Raw genomic sequence first — 22975 nt, 5'->3', positions numbered from 1 at the left:
GGCTCCTCGCTGAGCAGGGAGCCCGATGCGGGACCCGATCCCGGAACTCCAGGATCATGACCTGAGCTGAAGGCAGTTGCTTAACCAACTGAGCCACCCAGGCACCCACTATAAATTTCACTTCTATAAGCAATCACTAATAATATAATGTATTGTTTTCCTTTGCATTAAATTAGAATATGTGATAAGAGAGAAAAATTTAAAAATCTGATTTATGGGTGGGAGGGAGGGGGTGGCTGGGTGATAGACATTGGGGAGGGTATGTGCTATGGTGAGCACTGTGAATTGTGCAAGACTGTTGAATCACAGATCTGTATCTCTGAAACAAATAATGCAATATATGTTAAGAAAAAAAAAAGAAGAAGATAGCAGGAGGAGAAGAATGAAGGGGAGTAAGTTGGAGGGGGAGATGGACCATGAGAGACGATGGACTCTGAAAAACAAACTGAGGGTTCTAGAGGGGAGGGGGGTGGGGGGATGGGTTAGCCTGGTGATGGGTATTAAAGAGGGCACGTACTAAATGGAGCACTGGGTGTTATGCACACACAATGAATCATGGAACCCTACATCAAAAGCTAATGATGTAATGTATGGTGATTAACATAACAATAAAAAATTTTAAAAAATAAAAATCTGATTTATAGTTTGCACAAGAATTTCCAGGGAGAAAATTTTCTGTTGAAAATATCTAGGTGCTAGATGATGCCAAGACTTCAGAGGAGGGGAACATTGCCCTGTCTAGTAGAGGAAAAATAATTTGGAGCTTCTATTGCAATGCCGAAGAGAAGGGAAGGTTGAGAAGTGGAGATGACTAGGGAGAGAGGTGAGAGCAAGATGGGGAGAGGGACCCGGCCTGGTGGTCACTGACGGTTACTGGTGAACATGAATGTCTTAAGATGACAGTAAGCTTGCCAGATGATCTACCCTCTTTAGCTCCCTTATATATATTTTGGACATTCCTGTGATTGCTCACTTGTCTCCTTTCACACCATTTTCTGTGAAGTTTTATTAGGCTAATGAATGTGAATGAAAACATTTTAAACGTGGGACTTAAAGAGATGCTGAATTTTCACATCTGAGTCCACTCAGTGCATCACAGAAGCAGCATGTGCAGAAACAGGAGCCCAGTTGGTGAGGAAGGAAATGGAAGAAATCTAGAGTACCTTTTACACTTTCACAGACCATAAACCTGGCAAGAGTAGAAGACAATTATATCTGTATCTTGAGAGGCAGAAACTTCCAATTACATCTCTGCATTGTCTGTCTTCCTCCCCAGATTCTGGGTTTACTGAAGTGATAGACCAAACTGTGGTACCCTGACACCTGACAGAGCTTTGCCCTCAGGGAGTATTCCATAAATGTTCATCACATAAACAATATATTTCAAATTCATGCAATAGACATTCAATGACAATATGGGACTAAAAGGGCAGAGGACCTACTTGCAATGAAATATTTTATTTAGTGAGAAGGCTGAGATTTTTGATTAAAATACTGGACTTCCAGTCTTTGAGATCTTAATTAACTATCTTCTTTTGTTGCCAATTACAGTGAATAAATTAGAGTTAGCTATTGCTACTCTGTTTCTGTCAAATTATATACATTTACTATTCCAGAGAATAAATTGTCATCAAGGATTTTTCCCAATTCTTTGCAGTATAGTTAATTCTTACACAGAACCTGAGGACCACAGGAAATTGATGAAATAAAATATTGTTAAAATGCATGCCATCTAGGGGCGCCTGGGTGGCTCAGTCGTTAAGCGTCTGCCTTCAGCTCGGGTCATGATCCCGGGGTCCTGGGATCGAGCCTCGCATTGGGTTCCCTGCTCAGCTGGAAGCCTGCTTCTCCCTTTCCCACTCTCCCTGCTTGTGTTCCCTCTCTCGCTATCTGTCTCTGTCAAAAAAAAAAAAAAAAAAATCTAAAAAAAAAAATGCATGCCATCTAGACAGGTGGGAAACCTGATTGAAAAACATAAAATCGGCTTGAAGTTTTCATTAAAACCAAAATAAACATTTAAGGCAATATTTTAGGTGAAGAAAGTACATATTTCTTTAAACATTATTTTCACTTACTTAATCTCATTTTTATTTTGAAAAACAAAAATATCAACACTCAATAATTTTGTATGTAATTATTTGATTTAAAATTGCACCTCCATTATTTGATTTTGTGTCTTCTACTGTCGCCTAAGACCTCCCACTAGAGAAGCTGTGGTTGAACTAGATCTTAGATGATTTCTGAAAATGAAACATCTCAAAACATTTTTTTATATTAAATGATCATTCTCAAGTTTTCATAAAGCAGATGTAACTTCAACACAGCAATTTAGAAGTTCAATTTTTTGGAGGGGAAAACTACCTATGGCTTTTCCATCTATATCTGGGTAAGGAGTCCAGTGAGAGTCTGAGGAGGCCATGCCTTTTTTAACTGCGTGATGTTCTGCTCTCCTTCTTCCTCTGGGTTTCACCCTTGTGTTCATACTGTGCTGCAGACTGCATGACTGAAGAAGGCAGTCTGGGCTCCAAGGGCAGAGAACAATTCTTAATGGCACTCCTGATTCTTATGCTGGGCACTTCCTCCTTACCAAATCTGGACTCCTCTTCCTACCTCCAATCTTGAGTCCTAATTCAAACTGTAACCCTGGGGTACCAACCACCCTCCTCACCCTTCCCCCACAGTATGCTATGTTCTGTACTCTCATTAGAGTTTACTCAGTTCAGGATAATAGACACACAAAAAAATGCCTGAGAGTACACCTGTGGTAGCCACTTTTCAGATAGACTAGTGAGTGGAAGGAAATAATAGATTGTTGTTTTAAGTCACTAAGTTTTGGAGTGGTTTGTTATGCCCCATTAAATACATAAAGCACCACTTCAAATACATAAACCATGAACAATTAGGAAGTCTGCCAAATAGCCAACTTTTGCAGTTAGTAATCCTACATACCCAACTAACCAGTGGTATGTCTAAGATCTGCTTACTGTGTTTGACTGACCAAACATAGCCATGCAGGTGAGGGTTTGAGAAATACATGCCAACAGCCTCAGGTAGTTTCTAATAGTTGTCACCCATTATCCCGTGGACATTAAGTAGAGGTGATTAGTGCAAGTATGGCATTTTTTGTGACTGCTGGAAGGCAAACTAAGTTGTGTTTCTATAAATCCACCTGAGGGGTGAGCAGTCCACCTAGACGAAGGTGAGGCAACAGGGCAAAGGATATATTAGGTGAGGAAAGTGAAAAAGGAGTTATTTGCAGTTGTGTATAGGAGTGAGAGAGAAGATGAGCCCAGCTTTTAAGTTTGGGTCATAATTTCCTTTAATTCCATGGAAGTGAGAAAATTTAACATTTTAACTAGAGCAAACTGTAATGAAAGACAGGTTTGGGCTGGGTTTGATCTTTTTCTGATTTGTCAAAATGCCAAAGCCAGAAAACCATCAAAAGAAGAGAAGAAACACACATGGGCAGTTGAGGACTTGAGGATGACCCTGTGGAGTCAAGAAACTGCCGAGACCACATCATGCATTCTGAGTTGGAGGAGGCTAAGAGCTAGTCTTGGGTCCTGAGAAAAATATGGCTTTGTGAGCTCTTGAGGTATGTGTGGGAAGCTGAACTCTGTGCTGGAAGGCAACGGGCTGCTTCTAGGTCTTGTTAGAAGACACACCTTTAAATTCCAAAGAGCTAAAGCCATTTTACATAGTATCCTAGATGAATAACTGTTAAGAATTTAAGATTAACAGATGAAAGGGACTAGGTAAGTGTGAAAGTTTTTAATTGGCAATGTAAGTTACAGGTATACATTATCTATTATACAGTGGTAGTAAAGTTACTTTGATTTGGAGTAGGATAGACACACCTTGTTAATGGATTCATCATTCTACTTGCATTGGCCTGTTAGGAATTGGGAAAAAAAAATATAATCCAAACACAAGTCTCATACTAGAGTGACTTTACTTGTTTTTCTGTGGACTATCTGCTATTTAGCAGAGAGTGATGGCATCTCTAATTTGAGGGAAGCACATTGGCAAGTTCCATTAAATAATAGTTAAACAAATGGGTACTTAAAACATATTCCCTCCAATTAAAAATTTTTTCCCAAATATTAGGGCCTAAGATAGAAATGAATTGGTCAAGATATTTGTGGAACTGTGTGTGTACACATATTTCCTATAAATGGAACTGACCCCCCCAAGGTAAGATGGTGCTTTCCTAGAGAACTCCCCTGATAACACACATAACACCCACCCCTCTATAATCACCACACCACATGGCCCCTGAGGAATTTTATGGTGAGCTAAGGAATATCTGTCATTTTGATGTGCACATTGACTTTTAATGCTATAACAACACTCATCCTATATATGGTCTAAATGTCCATTTGATTTCTTCAATACTGATACTTCCCTCTTAATTGCTGCCTGTTCAAAGTTGAAGCTATTTATTCTGTAAAAAAATTACCTTATTGTATTGTATTTTACAATGGCCTTTTGTAGAAAAGGTCTATCAGAAACCAGTTGAGCTAACATGTTGTTGGGGTTGTTGGGGCCCGTTCCTTCTTTATTTCAGGCAGTGATAATTTGTCCTTGTTCTCGGAGCACATAATGACTCCATATATCAGGATTCTGGCCAACATATGCCAACACATTCTTAATTAAAATGCTAGCCACTACCCTTAAGAATTAAAGAGTACCACACCGGATTACAAATCATATCTGTTCTGTTCTGTTCCGTATTACTGTTCACGAGAGAAAGAGAAAGGCCTTGGCCAACTGGCTTTGATAGAACTTATAACCCATGGCCTCACAAGCTGAAGCAATGGAGATCGTTCCTACTAATCAAGATACTGAGTCTCCCTCACAGTGACACTACAGAGTGGCTAGAAGTATACACAAAGGAAGGTTTTCTCATGAGGACCAGGAAATCATTGGTCATGCCTCCTTTTTTTTCCAAGTTTTCCATCTGGAGCAATGGAAGGAAGCAATTCATGGATATCTGGCTTTTCAAGAAATGATTACTGTGTTAGGTGTTTCTAATGGTAAGCTGGGGCTCACCCAAACTTTGTTGGGGCACCATTCTATAAGAAGGACTGTGTGTTCCACTCTCATTTTTTGGACAGTGTAGTGTAATGGTAAAAAAGTAAAAACTGGGCAATTGGACAATTTTCATAAGCTATTTAGACTTTTGTTTCTTGTTTCTAAAATGGAGATGATAATATTATAGCTCACTGAGCTTAATATGCCACTCATTATAAGACACCATTATTTGGGGCGCCTGGGTGGCTCAGTCGTTAAGCATCTGCCTTCGGCTCAGGTCATGATCCCAGGGTCCTGGGATCGAGCCCCGCATCAGGCTCCCTGCTTGGCAGGAAGCCTGCTTCTCCCTCTCCCACTCCCCCCTGCTTGTGTTCCCTCTCTCGCTGTGTCTCTCTGTCAAATAAATAAAATCTTAAAAAAAAAAAGACACCATTATTTTATGAGCCATTAAGAAAGAAAAAAAACCAGTATGCCAAAAGGCAAATACTTCAATTAAAGTGACAAAATAAACAGTTCTGACCAAATTTGTGTGTGTACAGGCAAACATATCATGACTACAGTCTGGTAGTGATTGTAAAATGCTCTCTTCTGCAAGATGCATTCTGATTATAGACATGTTAAAATGTGACAAAATATATGTCTTAGTACCCAAGAAATATGGTAGGGTCTACCTTGTAGGAATAGTGAGTTTATATATGAAAAGAATGTCTGGCATGTGCTAAGTACTCAAGAAATGTTGGCTATCAGTATTATTATATCTATTATTATTATTACTATTATTATTTTTTAGAGAGAGAGAGATTGAGCACGTGGGGGGTGGGAGGGGCAGAGGGAGGGTGAGAGAGAAAATCCCAAGTAGGCTCCCTGCCCAACATGGAGCCCCACACGGCCTGATCTCACCACCCTGAGATCATGACCTGAGCCAAAATCAGGAGTCAGATGCTCAACTGACTGAGCCACCCGGGCACCCCAATATCTATTATCATTACTAGGAGAATGACAACAACAGTAATGAGGTTTCAATTTCTGTAGCTCTAAGGAAAAGAGAAATTATTGTGACTTTAGAACGATTAACAAAGAGTTTGAGAAGAATGGAAATATTATAACATAAGGTTTCTGCAATCTACTGGCATATGTAATTCTGCACAAAGACTGCACAGACATGTCTGATGTAGTTGAATGCTATAGTAAGTTTCTGGTGTTAACTTTAAAAGTCTCCTCATGAGGGCATGACAAAGCCTCTAAACAGGAGTGACTAGGCCTCACTAAGTCCTTACCCTTGACCAAATCCTCTTATTTGTGAATAATACATTTTCAATATTATTATTCTAGAAAGCTTATTGGTCCATGGTGTTTCCTTCATTGTAATCAAATTCATATAACAATGCTGAAAATTCTTGCATTTTTTTTTTTTTTTAAGTAGGCTCCATGCCCAGCACGGAGCCCAATGTGGGGCTTGAACTCATGACCCTGAGATCATGATCTGAGCTGAAATCAAGAGTCAGACGCTTAACCAATTGAGCTACCCAGGTGCTCCAATGATGTAGAAAATTCTTAATCTTTGTGTGTGGTGGTTCAAAATCCAAAACTGAAACAAATATTTTCTATCTTCTCTCCCTAGCGTTCATCAACTATATATATCTATTGCCCTCTATATGTATAAGCACAATTGGAATATTCTCTGCTAATGAAATTGGCCTGTGATAACTTCTGTGATGGTAAAAATGATTTTTTTTTTACTACACTGTATATAATGAGTCTTTCAAGTAACATCTTGTTTCATTAATATATAAATGTTTGTAAATTATATGTAGAAGTATATGGGAAAAGTCCTATGCTTAACTCATTGACTACACTGTGTATCGACCATCTTTCAAGGTTTCAAGTAATATCTTTTTTCATTAAGACATAAATGTTTGCTGGGGCACCTGGGTGGCTCAGTTGGTTAGGTGTACGACTCTTGATCTCAGCTCAGATCTTGATCTCAGGGTCATGAGTCCAAGCCCTGCATTGGGCTCCATGCTGGGTGTGAAGCCTACTTAAAAAAAAAAAAAAAAAAAAAAAAGTGTATGTGTATGTGTGTGTTTGTAATCTTAAACTTGGATGTAGAATATGATGGCAAAAGTGATTTTGAAGATCTCTCTGGCTTTTAAAGAAAGAACAAATTAACTCCAAATGTAAATTTTCTTTCTCTCCATCCCTACTTCCTTCCTTCTTTCTTCCCATTTTCATCTTTCTCTTCCTCCCCCCTCTCCTTACCCTCCTCCTCCTCCTTCTTCAAAGATTCTTCTCCAATACTTGGAAATCCTTTTCACCAGACATGTTTTCTATTTTTCCATTAGAAAATACTTACCCAATTCCAGCAACCAAGGTTAAGAGCTGCCATCTTAGGAAAAAAAAAATTGTATTCCCTAGGGTATTTTTATTTAAGTTTTTTAGCCTGCATGTGGACCATATAACCTGATTGGAAACTTGCTTCTGTGGCCTAATTTCCCCTATGCTATTATATAGAACTAGACTTCACTGTTAGAACTCATGATCAAGAGAACAAAGTTTCCACTTGGAATTAGTAATGTTTCTGCCAGGACAGGCTTTTGATTGGGTTTCACTATCAGTGCTCACGTGACTAGCACTTTACTCCTATTCCAGCAGATATTAAATATGACCTTATTTCTTGGCTCAAAGGAATTAAAATTAAATAGGAAAGAATCAGTTCTATTGCTACACATCACTTGAACACATCAACTGGTAGAAAATATTGCATCTGGGTCAGCATAGTAAACTGCATCAAGTTTCAGACTTATAATTGTATTTGCTACAGTTGTATTTATAAAGTAACTCCTTTTAACCCTCAAAAGAATGCACCATCAAAGTGGAGTTCTTGAATTGTTGTAATTACTCCTAAACAGGTTCAGTGATCCATGATGCGGCACTGCCCCAAGGCAAATGAAGAAACATGTCAAGAAGTTCTTTAAGCAACTATGCAACAGAAAAAACTTGAGACATTGAGTAGTTTTGACTGTGAAAGGATCCATCCCAAACTTCAGAGTCAAATTCTTTCAAAACAACTATTTCACAGTAGTTTGCATAATAGTAAATTAAACTTCCAAAAGGCACATTCTTTTCCTTTTGAGAGCTTTGCTGTATGGTATAATACTTAGTAGGAAGAAAATACAAAATCAAAGCCAATTTATCTAGCTGGGGGAAAAGCCTGCATTTGTTACTCCAATTATTTTTAGAGTTTTCTTCCTGCTGAAATTATTGGAATATAAAAACAGGGAGTGGTTAAAGTGTTGGGGAAACACTTTCAATTGGCTTTAGCAAATATTTAACAAGGAGCCATGAAGTTAATTCAGGAAAATTGCTAAACAATTTAAAAAGCAGCAAGAAAACAATAGTCAGAGACTTGATTTTTAGAAGGCTTTCCAAGTAGTCAGTAGTCCACAATAAGGCTGACCTTCACAGCTTTAAGGTTTAGGAAGAGAGGATGGGGAGATCATTAGTTGTAGGAGGGGGGCTAGAAATGGAAAGACAATCTTTGGCTTTGATCCCATCCCCTGAGACCGCGAAGGAACAGAAGGCCAAGTGAGGTAAAAGTTACTAGACAATGACAATAGACAGAGACCAGAGGACAATATCCCCAACACTCCATGGCAGCCTGGGTATTGATTCTGACCTTGAGATACAAATCTAAGACTCACTATCCAAACAGGATCAGAAACACCTTTAGAGATATATTGTATTCCTTATAAATTATGTTTAGCCTATAAAGCTCAACGGTTCCCTCCCTATAAACCCTATACCATTGGGAATACTTAGCAGTACAAAAGAGAGTTGTAGCATGAAGATTTTAAAGAAAAGGAACAGATTCAAAGATTTTTGAGAAGGTAGAGTATAGGGAGCCTATACCAAATCAATGACAATAAACAATAAAGGTGAACACTTTATAAAAATAATATCTTAATATTTATTAAGCTATTACTATGTGCTAGCAAAGTTCTAAACTCTTTCCTTGTGTTAATTGACTTAACACTCATAACAACAGTAGAGGTAGATAGTTTTATTATTCTCATTTTACCAACAAGGAAACTGAGGCACAGAAAGGTGAAATAACTTGCCAAAGTGACTGGACTGATATGTGATAGAGGCAAGATTCACACTCTTGCTTCAGATTCTGTATGGTCAGTCACTAAATCCTTTTGCTGTTTGTTCTATAAGCATCTTTTTTTTTTGTAATGCACAAGCATATTTTTTAATTCTAAAGGGATTCTCTGACCACCTTTATTTCCTAGGAAAATTTATGTTGAAGTTTGTTTATTGATTGGTGTTCTTATTAAGTCCCGACACTTGGCCATGGAGATGTAAATTGAAATGATGGAATCAGGTCTTCAGAACAGATGCTACGATTTGGCGGCTGCTGCTTCATGGCTATATACCAATGACTGTTAGAACCGATTCAAATTCCTAACTCTAGTAATACTCCATGTTTGCCTTGAATATCAGTTTGCTTCTTGTTTCATTGAGCTATCCATCTGAGCAGCATTATGTATAGTGGAACTGACCTAGCGCAGCATCGCGGTGTCATGGGTTGACCAAGAACAGATGATAGGGCAGTTGCTGTCACTCTGTAGTGTTCAAATCATTAAGCAGCAACTCCCCAAAACAGAGGCAAAGTTTTCAGGGTTCACTGATATGGAGTTATCCCATTTCACTCACTGGTCTACAGAAACAGATTCAATGTTCACATTAACGATGGTCCTTTGGCAGTTAAAGCACTGTAGAGGTAGAGGTCATTTTTCATGTGGGAATTGTAAGTGGGTAGATATTGTATGGAAACAGGGCTTGAGAAAGATTGGAAAGGATAGGAAACAGGACAAAAATAGCCTGATAGGTCATATCACCTTAATTTATTAACCCACAGAAAGCACGTGTGAGGGGGAATCAGAGGTAAGGCTATTTCTTCATTTCAGTGAAAATAAAGCTGCCACTCTGTTGTTTAATCTCCTTTGGTTTCTAGTTCAATGGTAATTTGATGTCCTAGGGAACACTTATTATCCTCTGTAAAATACAACAGACTTAGTTTTTCAAGTCAATGCAAATGTACAGAAAAAGAAAAAAAATACTATATGCTGGCTAATTGAACATAATAATAAAAAAGGAAATAAATCAAAGGAAGTGATAAAAGATTAAGAAAAACAGGAACTTATAACATTAATTGGTATTGTTTCCTTTGGATTCTGCCCCATTTTGCTTCCTCCTATTTACCAAATATGATGATATAGGGGAGGTATTTGGGTTGGTGAGATGACAATATGCAACTCTTACTCATCTTCAGATTTTCACTACTTCTAAAAAGGTGCCACGTGTGTATGCATGTGTGTGTCTAAATGCAGGCATTTTGTCCTAGGAATGAGAGACTCATAAACACATTTTTCTATCCTCCACAGTCAATAAATTGGGTAGACTACACCATAAAAGATCTTTGGCAGAAGACTGAGTACATATACCATTCTATTAAGAACACCATAAATTTAAAATGAGAAATTTTTTTAAAGCTCTAAAACATAACTAAGGCAACTCAGAAAATTAACTTACAACTCATGAGGGCAAATACCTAAGAACCAATTTATCCGATTTGCATTGCTTACACCCATTTTCCAAATGGTGTTTATAGAATAAATCATGCCATTCATTGGAAACATTGCTGCGGAATATACCAAATACATAACTGGGATAGTAGAGTAAAATAAAAAGTCATTACTTTTCAATGAGTATAAAATTAGTGTTATTTTACATCTGTGTCTCCACTACCCATCTTAAGATATGAAATGTTGCAAGCACAGTGCATGCCCTCTGTGTACCCCTTACTAATCACATTCTTCTTTATCTCTACAGTGACTGCTGTCTGGAATTTAGTATTTGTCATTCCCCTGCATTTTTCTATACTTTTATCATATCCTTAAGCCTGAAATAGGACTGTTTTGCAATTTTAACTTCATATGGATAAATTTATTCACGCAGTCTGTATGCATGGTTTTGCAACTTTTTTTTAGATTGCTGTTATGTTTGTGAGTTTCAGACATACTGATTCATGAAACTCTAGTTCATTCCTTGTATGAATATAAATCACAACTTATCCGTTTTCTTTCCCTTTTTTAGCCTTATTGAGACATAACTGACATATAACTCTGTGTAAGTTTGAAGTGTGCAATGTGATGATTTGATACATCTATATATTGTGAAATGATTAACACAATAAAATTAGTTAACATATCCATCATCTCACATAATTACAAGTTTTTTTTTGTGTATAGTAAGAACACTTAAGATCTATTCTCTTAGCAGTTTTGAATGTTTTTTTTTTTAAAGATTTTACTTATTTATTTGACAGAGAGAGACAGCGAGAGCAGGAACACAAGCAGGGGGAGTGGGAGAGGGAGAAGCAGGCTTCCCGCTGAGCAGGGAGCCCAATGTAGGGCTCGATCCCAGGACCCTGGGATCATGACCTGAGCCGAAGGCAGACGCTTAACGACTGAGCCACCCAGGTGCCCTCTCTTAGCAATTTTGAAGTATACAATACAGTATTGCTCACTGTAATTACCACGATATACATCCGTTCCCTAGAACTTATTCACTTGTAACTGGAAGTTTGTATCCTTTGACCAACATCTCCCCATTTCCCCAACCCCCCAGACCCTGGAAACTACCATTTTACGCTCTGTTTCTGTGAGTTTGCCTTTTTTAAGATTCAACATATAAATGAGATCATACAATGTTTGTCTTTCTCTGGCTTATTTCACTTAGGAAAATGCCCTCAAGTTCCATCCATGTTGTTGTAAGTGGCAGGATTTCCTTCTTTTTTATGGTTGAACAATATTCCCTTGTATATACATGCCACATTTTCTTTATTCATATGTAGACAATGGACACATAGGTTGTTTTAAAATAGCTATTATCAAAAAGACAAGAGCTAATGAGCACTGCTGAGGATGTGGAGAAAGGGAACCCTTGTACATGTTGGTGGGAATGTAAGTTGGTGCAGCCACTATGGAAAATAGTATAGAGGTTCCTCAAAAAATTAAAAATAGAACTACCCTATGATCCAGCAATCCCACTCTGGATATATATCCTAAGGCAATAAAATCACTATGTCGAAGAGGTATCCATTTTCTTTTCTTTTTTTTTTTTCAAGATTTTATTTATTTGACAGAGAGAGAGAGACAGCGAGAGAGGGAACACAAGCGGGGGGAGTGGCAGAGGGAGAGGGAGAAGCAGGCTCCCTGCTGAGCAGGGAGCCCGATGCGGGGTTCGATCCCTGGACGCCGGGATCATGACCTGAGCTGAAGGCAGATGCTCAATGACTGAGCCACCCAGGCACCCCCCATTTTCTTTTTGACAAATATTTACGTTCTTTACAGTATTTTGAAACAATGCTGCTATGAACGTTCTTATATATGTATCCTTGTACACAGGAGCAAAAGTTCCTTCCAGATATATAGTTAGGAGTAAAATTCATTCATTTATTTATTTAATTCATATTTATTGAGCACTTTTTATGTGCCAGGCACCATTCTAGGCTCTAGGGACACAACAAGAACCAGATGGCAGCCCCTATATTCAAGGGTTTTATATTCTACTTAGGAAGACAGACAATGAAAAAAATTAAACAAGTAAAATGCAGAGTGTATCGGATAAGTTCTGTGGAGAAAAACAAAATGACTGGAATAGAGAGTAAGGTGGGGAGGACCTGTTCTTTTACACTGAGGAGTTATGGAAGGCCACACTCTGAAGGTGACATTTAAGGAGAGAGATTAAGGAGATGAAGGATCTAATCCTGCCTATATCTGGGGGAAGAGCACTTTACATAGGGGGAACAGCACTTTACATAGGGGGAACCGCATGTATACAGGCCTGAGACAGGAATACACCTGGCATGTTAGAGTGCAGCAAGAACACCATTATGGCTGAAATGGACCAAACAGGAGCATAGTAGAGCATCAGAGAGATGGTGCCTTATTAATGTTTATAGGGCCTACAGATTTTACTCTGAATAAGATAGAAGGTACTGGAGAGCTTTGTGTTGTGTTGTGATCACAATTTCATTAAAAAGAATCATGCTAGGTGCAATATAGAGTGTAATGAGCAAGGATGGAAACTAGGAGACAGATTAGGAAGGTAGTGCAAATATCCCAGGGGAAGATGATGGTAGCTTGGCCCAGCCAATGATGAAAGCCTGATTAGTGGAGGTGGTATGAAGTGGTCAGGTTCTAGATATATTAAAGTTCGAGCCAGCTGGATTTGTTGGATGGATTGGATGATGCGAGATGTGAGAAAAAGAGGAGCCAAGGATGACTTCAAGGTTTTTCCCTTGAACAGCTGGAAGGAGGATTGTCACTTGTTGACGTGGAAAAGATTTAGAAAGAGGTTTTTGGAGGAGAGGAGAACCAGCAGTTCAGTCTTGGATATATTAAATTTGATAAACCTATTAGATATCCAAGTAGAGATGTCCAGTAGGCAATTGGTTATTACATGAAAGTTCAGGGTATGTACACCTTCAACTTTACTGTGTATCACAAAATTGTTCCCCAAATTATTTGTACCTAATTACATTTCATGTTGCTGTAACAATACCTGTATGGTCGATTTTTCATACTGATAATCTAATGGTATTATCTGGTGTTGCATTGTGACAATATTCTTTAACAAAAACAAACAATACTCTGGAACTAAGCCATCTGGATTTTTTTTTTTTTTTAATTTGGGAGAGAGAGAGAAAGAGAGAATGCACAAGCAGGGGGAGGGGCAAAGGGAGAGGGAGAAGCAGACTCCCCACTGAGCAGGAGCCCAATGACGTGGGGATCCATCCTTGGATCCTGGGATCATGACCTGAGCTGAAGGCAGACACTTTAACAGACTGAAACACCCAGGTGCCCCAAGCCATCTGGATCCTAACAAGCACCACATGTTCATAACCTACTGGCTAATGGTGTTGTTGCCATATTTTCCCAAACCAAAGTAGTCAATAATCGGGATATACTGATACCCTTTGGAAGAAAAGTGAATCAGTGGTTTGTTTCTATTTTCTTTTGAGGAGATGGAAAATTTACAGACCGCATTGCATGGATTTGATATGGATAATTCTCTTGTTTTGGCTTTTGATGATGATCAAAGTCTCACTAATGCAAACTAATTGGAAGCATCGGAGATACTGGGTTTTGATTTTAAAAAGAAAGAATTTAATTACTTTTAATTACATATATTGATTGAAACTTTATTAGGCTAATAGTGATGACCCAATAGGCATCTTATGATCAGATATGAGTAGTTGTACTTAGAATATTAAATATGCTTGGACTCTTGCTGGATTCACTTTTATTGCAATAAGTGGATGTTTAAAAGTGTTCTTCCCCCTTATGAGTATGTACACATTTACCTCACAATACAGTTTGAATATGAGGATGGTTTGGACTTCTTCTCATAAAGTGGGAATAATTTATTTTGTTTGTAGTTACTTGTTGTAGAATATCTGCTTTCCCCATGCCCAAACATTTTTTGGCTTATGTTGATTGACAGTATTAACTTACTGCAAAAAAAAAAAGAGAACAACCGTGAATGGCTGTGTGTTTGTGTTTGTGTGTGTGTTTAACATAGAAAAAATATTATGGAAATTATCAGGATACCATTTTCTTTAAAGATATTTGGAATATGAATTCCAGATGGTAGTTCTGCTCATTTCCATTTCTGGAGCTTGTCAGTAAGCCATGCACAACAAGCAAAACAGCAGTGACGGTGGCTAAATCTTCTCGTGAGTCACTCAGTACCTGATCAGGAATCAGAAGACCTGATATATTCTAGTCTCTATCGTTAATTAATTATTTTTCTGTTCCTTGGCAAATAATTTCCTAGTTTTCTTAGTTTCCTAATATTTAAATGGTTTGAAATATATGGTTGCCATAATATTTTTAAAAATATAAAGTGAAAATGTGAGGTCTCATTTTTATAGTACTGGAGGTACATTTGAACTAAAATTCTTCATGAATTTTTCTCCAACTCACAGAAGTTGAGAGCTGAGGGAACAGGCAAGGTGAGTGATGTAAGGGAACATGTTTTTATACTGTTATAAAGTAATGCATGTGAAATATGAAACACTGGGACATAATCAGAAAAATTTGTGAATTCTGACTTGATTTTATTTAATGTAATAATTCAAGTTGTTAAATAATTTGTGTGTAATTTGAGTAGTATCTAAATTATATATGACCTCAATTACTATACATAAGCTTTCTTCCATCAGCCTTTCTCTCTTTTGTTGGAACTATGTAAGAATAAAGAAGGAAAACAGTTTTTTTTCAGTCCTCTTTGTGGTTATAACTGGTATTTGTGCCAGTTATATTTGTGGGAGAATGAAGTAGAAGAGCCTTGAAATGACTGGCCTGGCTTCGATCCTACTGTTTCCACCAGTCCTGCCTTTAGCAAGGGCCATTATATCTAAGTTTCACTATGTCCAGGTTCTCAGACCAAATGGTTTCTATTTAGGCCACATTTAAGAAGCTCCAGGCCAGCAGCTTAGTAGCCCAGCCTCGTCAGTCTAATGATTTGTTTCCCTCGTCTGGACCCAGCAGTAACATCCCACCTCATTTAATCATACCTGAGTCTCTATTTCCTGAACTGTCACTGTTCTATTGTCCTTTCGAGCGGTAGCCTTGTCTTTTCCTTAACTAAACTCCTGAAGGGTAGAACTTCCTCCCTGTGCTTCAGGCCCTGTATCTGGATGCTGATACCTGCTGCCATATTTTCCTGTGATGCATGCCATTTAAGTAAGTCTGGATCTTACCATTGGCAGTTGCACCACATCTCACTCACCTGCCCTATAGCTGCTGACTTCTCAATAACTGAATGTCTCTATGCTAATCAGTCAGCGTCTTTGGGGCCTCTGCTTATTGCTTGCTTCAGGTTCCTCTCACATCTCCTTGCTCTCTATGGATCCTGCTAGAGATCTGCTTCTGGGATCTTAGGAGGTAGCCTAGTAATCAAGAGGTCTGCGCAATCTCTGGGTTTAGCGTCTCCTGTACTGACTGAGTCAAGCCAGGTTCTAAAATGCCCCAGTGCAGGGTACATTTTACTAAAGGCTTTCTTCTTCATATGAAATTTTCTTCAAAGAAGATGATCTCTTTAGACTCTCATGTCTCATGTGGAAAAGGAACTCAGTGTTCTTAGGCGTTTGTTATACCTACAAATGCATGGAAGAGAGTACCAAGATCTTTGGAACAGAAATTAAGAAAATCCAGCACACTTCCCTTTCAAAACACAAAACAAAAAATAGACAAAAACCCCAAAAGGATAAAAAAAATGACCAGCTAACTTTAAACAATGGAACATTTCATCAAAGACTTAATTACTCTAGAAGGGCATAATTTGTAATGTCTGATGGACATTGGTCATGGACTTTGGTAGACCAGGAGATGACAAGAGAAAACTAGTTAATAATTCTGTAGTTACTAACTAAATTAATAATGCTCCCCCAACCCCAGTAAAAGAAAGGAGGCAGAAGCATGAATTTGATGTCCCCCAGATTACTAAATGTTTAAGTGAACTTTAATGTAGTAATTATGGTCTGCTCACCTGAATTAATCCTTTAATGTTAAATGGATTGCTTTTGTCATTTTTGAAAGGGTATGGTATATTTACTTGCCATGGTAATACATTTGAAAGGGACTTATTTTGGAGGTAAATATAAGTGGAGTCAGATGTTGTATGAGAACCTGTGGAACTGTTTTGAATGACATGTGAAAGCATTACTCGTAGATAATTATTTGTTCCCAAGATTAGTAGGTTAAAAACAATCTAAATAGAGGGGCGCCTGGGTGACTCAGTCGTTGGGTGTCTGCCTTCGGCTCCGGTATTGATCCCAGGGTCCTGGGATTGAGCCCCGTATCGGGCTCCCTGCTCGGCTGGAAGCCTGCTTCTCCCTCTCCCACTCCCCCTGCTTGTGTTCCCTCTCTTGCTGTATCTCTCTCGGTCAAATAAATAAATAAAATCTTTAAAAAAAAAACACAATCTAAATAGAGTCCAAAAGAATCACATAATATAATTTCCATCATAGGCAAAATAATAGGAAAAATTCTTTATGGAAAAGATACATAAATGCAGAATTTAGGACATCTTTATGAAATGAACCCATTAAGAAGTTTTTTACTGCCCCCTGCTGTCAGTTTCTAAAAGAAATATAGCAAAATTACTGTAAAAACTGACTCAAGAGGAATTAAGGCGCTGCCTTGAACAAAAATTCCCTGCTTTTAATTACACCGCTTTCTAGCCAGTAATGCTAATGCTTACTTCATGTTTGTGAGCAATAATCTGTCAAACTAAGAGACCAACTCTAGCAAAGTGTGTATTAGTGGATGTAGGGTGAGAGGTCAAGTTCATGGCTTGTGAAATGCTATATTAATAAGAATGTACCAGTGTTACAGTTTTTAGACAACGATGTCTACTTTACCATTTTGCCAAATTTCACAATTTTGAATTTACTCTTTAATCTTTATATAACCCAGGTAAAACATCCTTCATTAATAAAAGCAAAACTTCGAAAATAAATGAATGTATGGCTTATTTTTATAGTATAATCCAGCTTGCAATGTTATTTTCATTTTGGCATATAAAATTAAGAAATGAGAAATAATAAAAGTAATAGGTAGTACTAATGCTGCAGTCACGAGGTGCAAGGCACGGTTTTATTTTTTCACATAGTATTTTACATAGTCATCATAAAATAGAATGAGGTAGGCATTATTTTAATTTCCATTTCACAGATGAAGAAACTAAGTCACAAAGCAACTTGTCTCCGTGACACAATTGGTAAAAGGTGGAGCCACGACTGGAAGCCCTGCAGTCTGACTCCTGGGTCACTCCTCTTAACCTTTTCGCACAGAAAGTGTGAACTCTGCAGTTGAGGAAGAACTCCAGAAATTAGAATGGTCATGGTGGTGTAAGTGTATATTGACTCCAACTAACCATGCACTCATGTAATTATTATTATTATCATCATTTTTTGCTGTACCCATGCTGTAGTGGCCAGAGCCTGTGTATAAGCAACAGACCTGTATTTCTTTCAGTTTGGTTTATCTTTCTGTGTTTCCTCGGTTGCATCACATTCACGGTGTGTAGGTGTGCTTTTTTAAGTGACAATGTGGCCACTTAGCCCAGGCCTTAGATCAGAGTACGTATTTGGGGGTTAATCTCGTGGTTCGCCTCTGCACACCTGTGCCTTTCATCTCTGTACTGCCATACAACTTCCAGTTTTAGCCACACTTTCAACCATCTTCAGCACCTCATATTCAAATGATGCACACACTTTCACAGTACTTTGAATGAATCAGTTGCACATTTTAAGTTTCCTTGGATGCTGTTAATTCCAGAGTCCTATTTAATAACCTATTTGTACCCCTCTATGCCTGCCCGGTCCTTTGCCTTCTCTTTAGTAGCACATGGTTCATGATTATGGACACATCGCACCCAGGGTTAACTAGAACAACTAGTATTGCAATTCTGGGACTCTTTTGCCTTGCAGGTATTTGAAAACACCACTTCAGGCTCCAGAGGGCTAACTCTACAGGAAATCTCTTATCCCACATTAAAGTAAAACCAAAAGTCAACACAAATCATTTGCTATTCATAATAAAAAGTTCTTACCTGACTCGAGGAATTGGGTTTCCAGTGACTCTACACTCCAAGTAAACTCTACTTCCTTCTGCCACTTCTTGGCTCCGAAGCTTCTGGATGAATCGCGGAGCTGAGGGGAAGTGGAGTGCATTCTGGGGCTGTGGGTGAGAGATGTTATTGCACGGCACTGCCTTGTCCTGGTCTGCCTGGTAGCAATGCCTGGCTTCGGGTAACTTGACCTCAGCTTCCATCTCCTGTTGGTCTCCAGTGGGGCTTTGGCTGGCTGAGGCACTCATCAGGGCTGACCGTGGATTTTTAGGAGACAAGTACCCACTGTCTGGCGATGAGGACTCTCCATTTGGGCTTCTATTTCTTGGCTTTGCTGCTTCTCTAAATATGGATGTCAGCTCCTCGATGAAATTAGCTGCCTTGTCACATAGCTGGCTCTGGGGTTCAGTCTTACCTTGATATGCTGGTTTGGGCTTTACACTTGTGTTGGTAGTTTTTGCACCCCGTTTTTCAGCCTTTCGGAGGCTCCGGATATAGCTGGGGCTGGCAAGCAGGGGTGATTTGGCAGGTTTCCTCTTTGAAGCAGGTGAAGAGATATGGTCAGTTTGTTCTGGCGGAGGTTGGACAGATGTTGGCCTGTTATCATGAGGTCTTCCTGAGCAGGTTGGCTCACCAAATTTGGTCTCCTTATGGGAAGGATTTTCACAGACACCTACAGGAGAAATGTTGAAAATCTGTGAGATCTCCTTTTCTGAGTCAAAATCTTCTGTTTCAGAGTTGGCTATAGCTCTCCGGGCCAGGTCAAGACTCTTGTTTATCTCTTCCTGGCTGAGAAAAGCAGAGAGCTCAGGGAAGAAGTCAGCATTCTTGCTTTCTTCCTGCATGTCTGATAGGGAATCATAGAACGAGTCATGGGAGGAAGTCTCTGACATATTTCAATAGTCTTCATACACTTTTTGTTTGCTCTCAACAGGAAGTCCAGAGGCACTGGAAACCAATTTACCTCTTGTGTTCTGAAAGACAACATAGAGAGAATTGCCATTAGTTGTGTGGGTGTGTTTGTGTGCGGTTATCATAAAATTACTAATTTTCAAGTTGGGAGAAACATTAAAGTGAACAAATAAACTTTTGTAAAAATTGTTTTTCTCTATTCTTCAAGTTGGAAGAAACATCAAGTATACTTGTGTTTATTGTTTATCATTTTAATTTACTATTTTCCCTGTGAGTGAATATTAAGTACCTTACTAACCAGCACTGAATAATTCAAACAAAATATCTGCACTGGGCACTAAGAGTATGGTAGGGCTTTCTGCACTTCTCAGAGCCTCCTTTTCTGTACCCTCTCCCATTACATACCTCATTAAAGCTTCAATTGCATTAATGTTATGAGATTGGAAGCTTATTGATATTTTTAGTAAATCTGATTCTGCTTATCCCACCCTAAATCACAAATACATTTTGATTCCAAATCTCATTTATTTTTAGTTTTCAATGAAATATTTGAAATCTTATTATTTCTTTTTTTTTTTTAAAGATTTTATTTATTTATTTGACAGAGAGAGACACAGGGAGAGAGGGAACACAGGCAGGGGGAGTGGGAGAGGGAGAAGCAGGCTTCCCGCTGAGCAGGGAGCCCGATGCGGGGCTCGATCCCAGGACCCTGGGATCATGACCTGAGCTGAAGGCAGACGCTTAACGACTGAGCCACCCAGGTGCCCCCAAAATCTCATTATTTCATTTTTCCCTTGTGTCCACCCATGTGCATTCATATTTACTCATTTAACAGTTATTTCAACACTTAGTTAATATCACTTATTAAGTTTCAGGTGCTAGAGGTATTGTCATTTTCTAGACTGGAGATTGGCAAACTGTTTTACAAAAGGCCAGATGGAAATACCTTTGACTCTGTGGGCTGTACTGCCTCTGTTGTAACTATTCAACTTTGCATTGCAGCATGAATCTAGCCATAGACAATACAATGAATAAGCATGGCTATGTGCCAATAAAAGTTTATTTTTGGACACTGATATATGAATTTTATGTTTTACATGTCAAAAACATTTTTCTTTTGAATTTGATTTTTTCAACGGTTAAAAAGTATAGGGACACCTGGGTGACTCAGGTGGTTAAGTGTCCCACTCTTGATTTTGGCTCAGGTCATGATCTCAGGGTCGTGAGATCAAGCCCCATTTCTGCTTGGATTCTCTCTCTCCCTCTGCCTCTCCCCCCACCTCCTTTTCTTAAAAAAAAAAAAAAAGATTCTTTCTCTCCCTCTGACCCCACCTTAAAAATATATATTATCATATATATATTTAAAGCAAAATTATATATATATTTATTTTTATTTTAATTTTTTAAAAATTTTTTATTTATTTATTTGACAGAGAGAGACACAGCAAGAGAGGGAACACAAGCAGGGGGAGCAGGAGAGGGAGAAGCAGGCTCTCTGCTGGGCAGGGAGCCTGATGCAGGGCTCGATCCCAGGACTCTGGGATCATGACCTGAGCTGAAGGCAGACGCTTAACAACTGAACCACTGAGTCGCCCTATATATATATTTAAATTAAAAATATATAACACTGTTAGTTTGCAGGCCATACAGAAACAGGTGGTGGGATGGATTTGGCCCAGGGGCTAAAGTTTGCTGACTCTTGATCTAGACTGAGGACATAGTCCCTATGTTCAAGGAATTAAAAGTCATGTGGGGTTATAAAGCAGGAAGGTGGAAAAGACATTAAACAAATAATATAAAATTTGGATAGGGTGTCAAAGGAAAATGAAAAGAGCTTTGTTGCTGTGAGAACCTAACTTAAATCTTTTAAGGACATGTGAGAGAACTTTGTGCCTTGCACAGGACATTTATATGGAAATACCACCAGCATTTCCATGTTCATTTTTTTTTTTAAAGATTTCTTATTTGTTTATTTGACAGAGAGAGACAGTGAGAGCAGGAACACAAGCAGGGGGAGTGGGAGAGGGAGAAGCAGGCTTCCCGCTGAGCAGGGAGCCCGATGTGGGACTCGATCGCCGGACCCTGGGATCACGACCTGAGTCGAGGGCAGACGCTTAACGACTGAGCCACCCAGGCGCCCTCCATGTACATTATATAGAAATACCACCACCAGTTTCATGACTTGCAAAACAATTGGGCAGGAGCTGAAATTTCCACTGCAAATATTATGAGGCAATGACTCTTCAGTTACTCTAAGTATGCTGTTCTTTTTCTATATATTGTTCATAGAATGGTAGAGGGAAGATCTAGAAAACTTCAGAAGGGAAACTTGCCTCAAGATTGAGTCTAAAAGTCAATAAAGGAAGCTTGTTGGATGTGGTGGAACTCAACTTTATAGGTTGGGTCAGGAGTAAACTTAGTGAGAAATTCATTCTCCATAAGGTCAGTGTTCCTCATGAGGATAGAACTGGGCTGCTTGTCCAGAACCAGTTTCCCATCTAGGGATTCTGCTTAGAGTGATGAGATTTTGTTCTATTAAGTGAAATGTCATTTTCTCTCCTATGACCAAAAAAGAGCCAGCCTGCATTTTTGACTCCTGCAAGTCTCCAATCTCAAAGAGCATTATGTTGAGGGGTTCCAGAAATCTACCTCGAGGACTTACTACCACATAGGATGCAGTGATTCATAGAACCTGTCAATTCAACAGAATATATGTAATCAGACCCTAAAGCTCAATATTAACCTACTGCATCTTCTTTAGTTGAAAGTTGTACTTGCGTCTTAGATGTCCTCTTAGAAAGATTACTGTTATACCTGAATTATGAGATTCTCCACATTCTAGTCTTTTCCTACCTACTAAACCATATTACCCTGTATTCTCCTAGTAAATTTTACAAATCCACTGGAGTGGTATTGTGACCGTCTCCCTCTTCATGACATTCTAATTCCTTTGTCCTGTCTGTACTCCAGAATGGAATCATTCTGATTCCTCACTGATTCTTTAAATTAGCCCATATATGGAGAAATGTTGTATTCAGTGTGTTTTGTATATTTTAGTATGTTTTGTTCATGAGAAACAGGCAGTTAACACATGATTTTGAAAGGGCACAAACATAGAAACTATTATGTATAGAATATATAATACAGAAAATGCAAAATTAAATATGAAAATATATAGCCTGATTTTCAGTTTTTTTGCATACCCTTCATCTAAGTACCCATTAGCTTTTACCTTCTGACCTAGCCTTCTCCAAAACTTAAGTATCAGGAAGTAGAAAATTCTGTTTCAGTTTGTGTGCCACTTTCCCTCAAGGTCAAGGCT

The 22975-nt window shown here is 38.6% G+C and overlaps 1 protein-coding gene across 7 annotated transcripts in view; it reads right to left on the bottom strand.

The window, feature by feature from the left end:
* PALLD (palladin, cytoskeletal associated protein) overlaps positions 1–22975 on the bottom strand; it is a 415834-nt gene that overhangs the window by 369581 nt on the left and 23278 nt on the right. For all 7 annotated transcript variants that reach the window (XM_027599246.1, XM_027599248.1, XM_027599249.1 and 4 more), the window contains exon 2: positions 18724–19715. In XM_027599246.1, coding sequence (XP_027455047.1) covers positions 18724–19634 — 911 coding nt within the window. In that variant the 5' untranslated portion in view covers positions 19635–19715. The remainder of the gene's footprint in view (positions 1–18723; positions 19716–22975) is intronic.

The sequence above is a fragment of the Zalophus californianus genome, chromosome 2, assembly GCF_009762305.2.
Source record: "Zalophus californianus isolate mZalCal1 chromosome 2, mZalCal1.pri.v2, whole genome shotgun sequence".
NCBI lineage: Eukaryota > Metazoa > Chordata > Mammalia > Carnivora > Otariidae > Zalophus > Zalophus californianus.
This window is presented reverse-complemented; position numbering and strand designations above follow the sequence as displayed.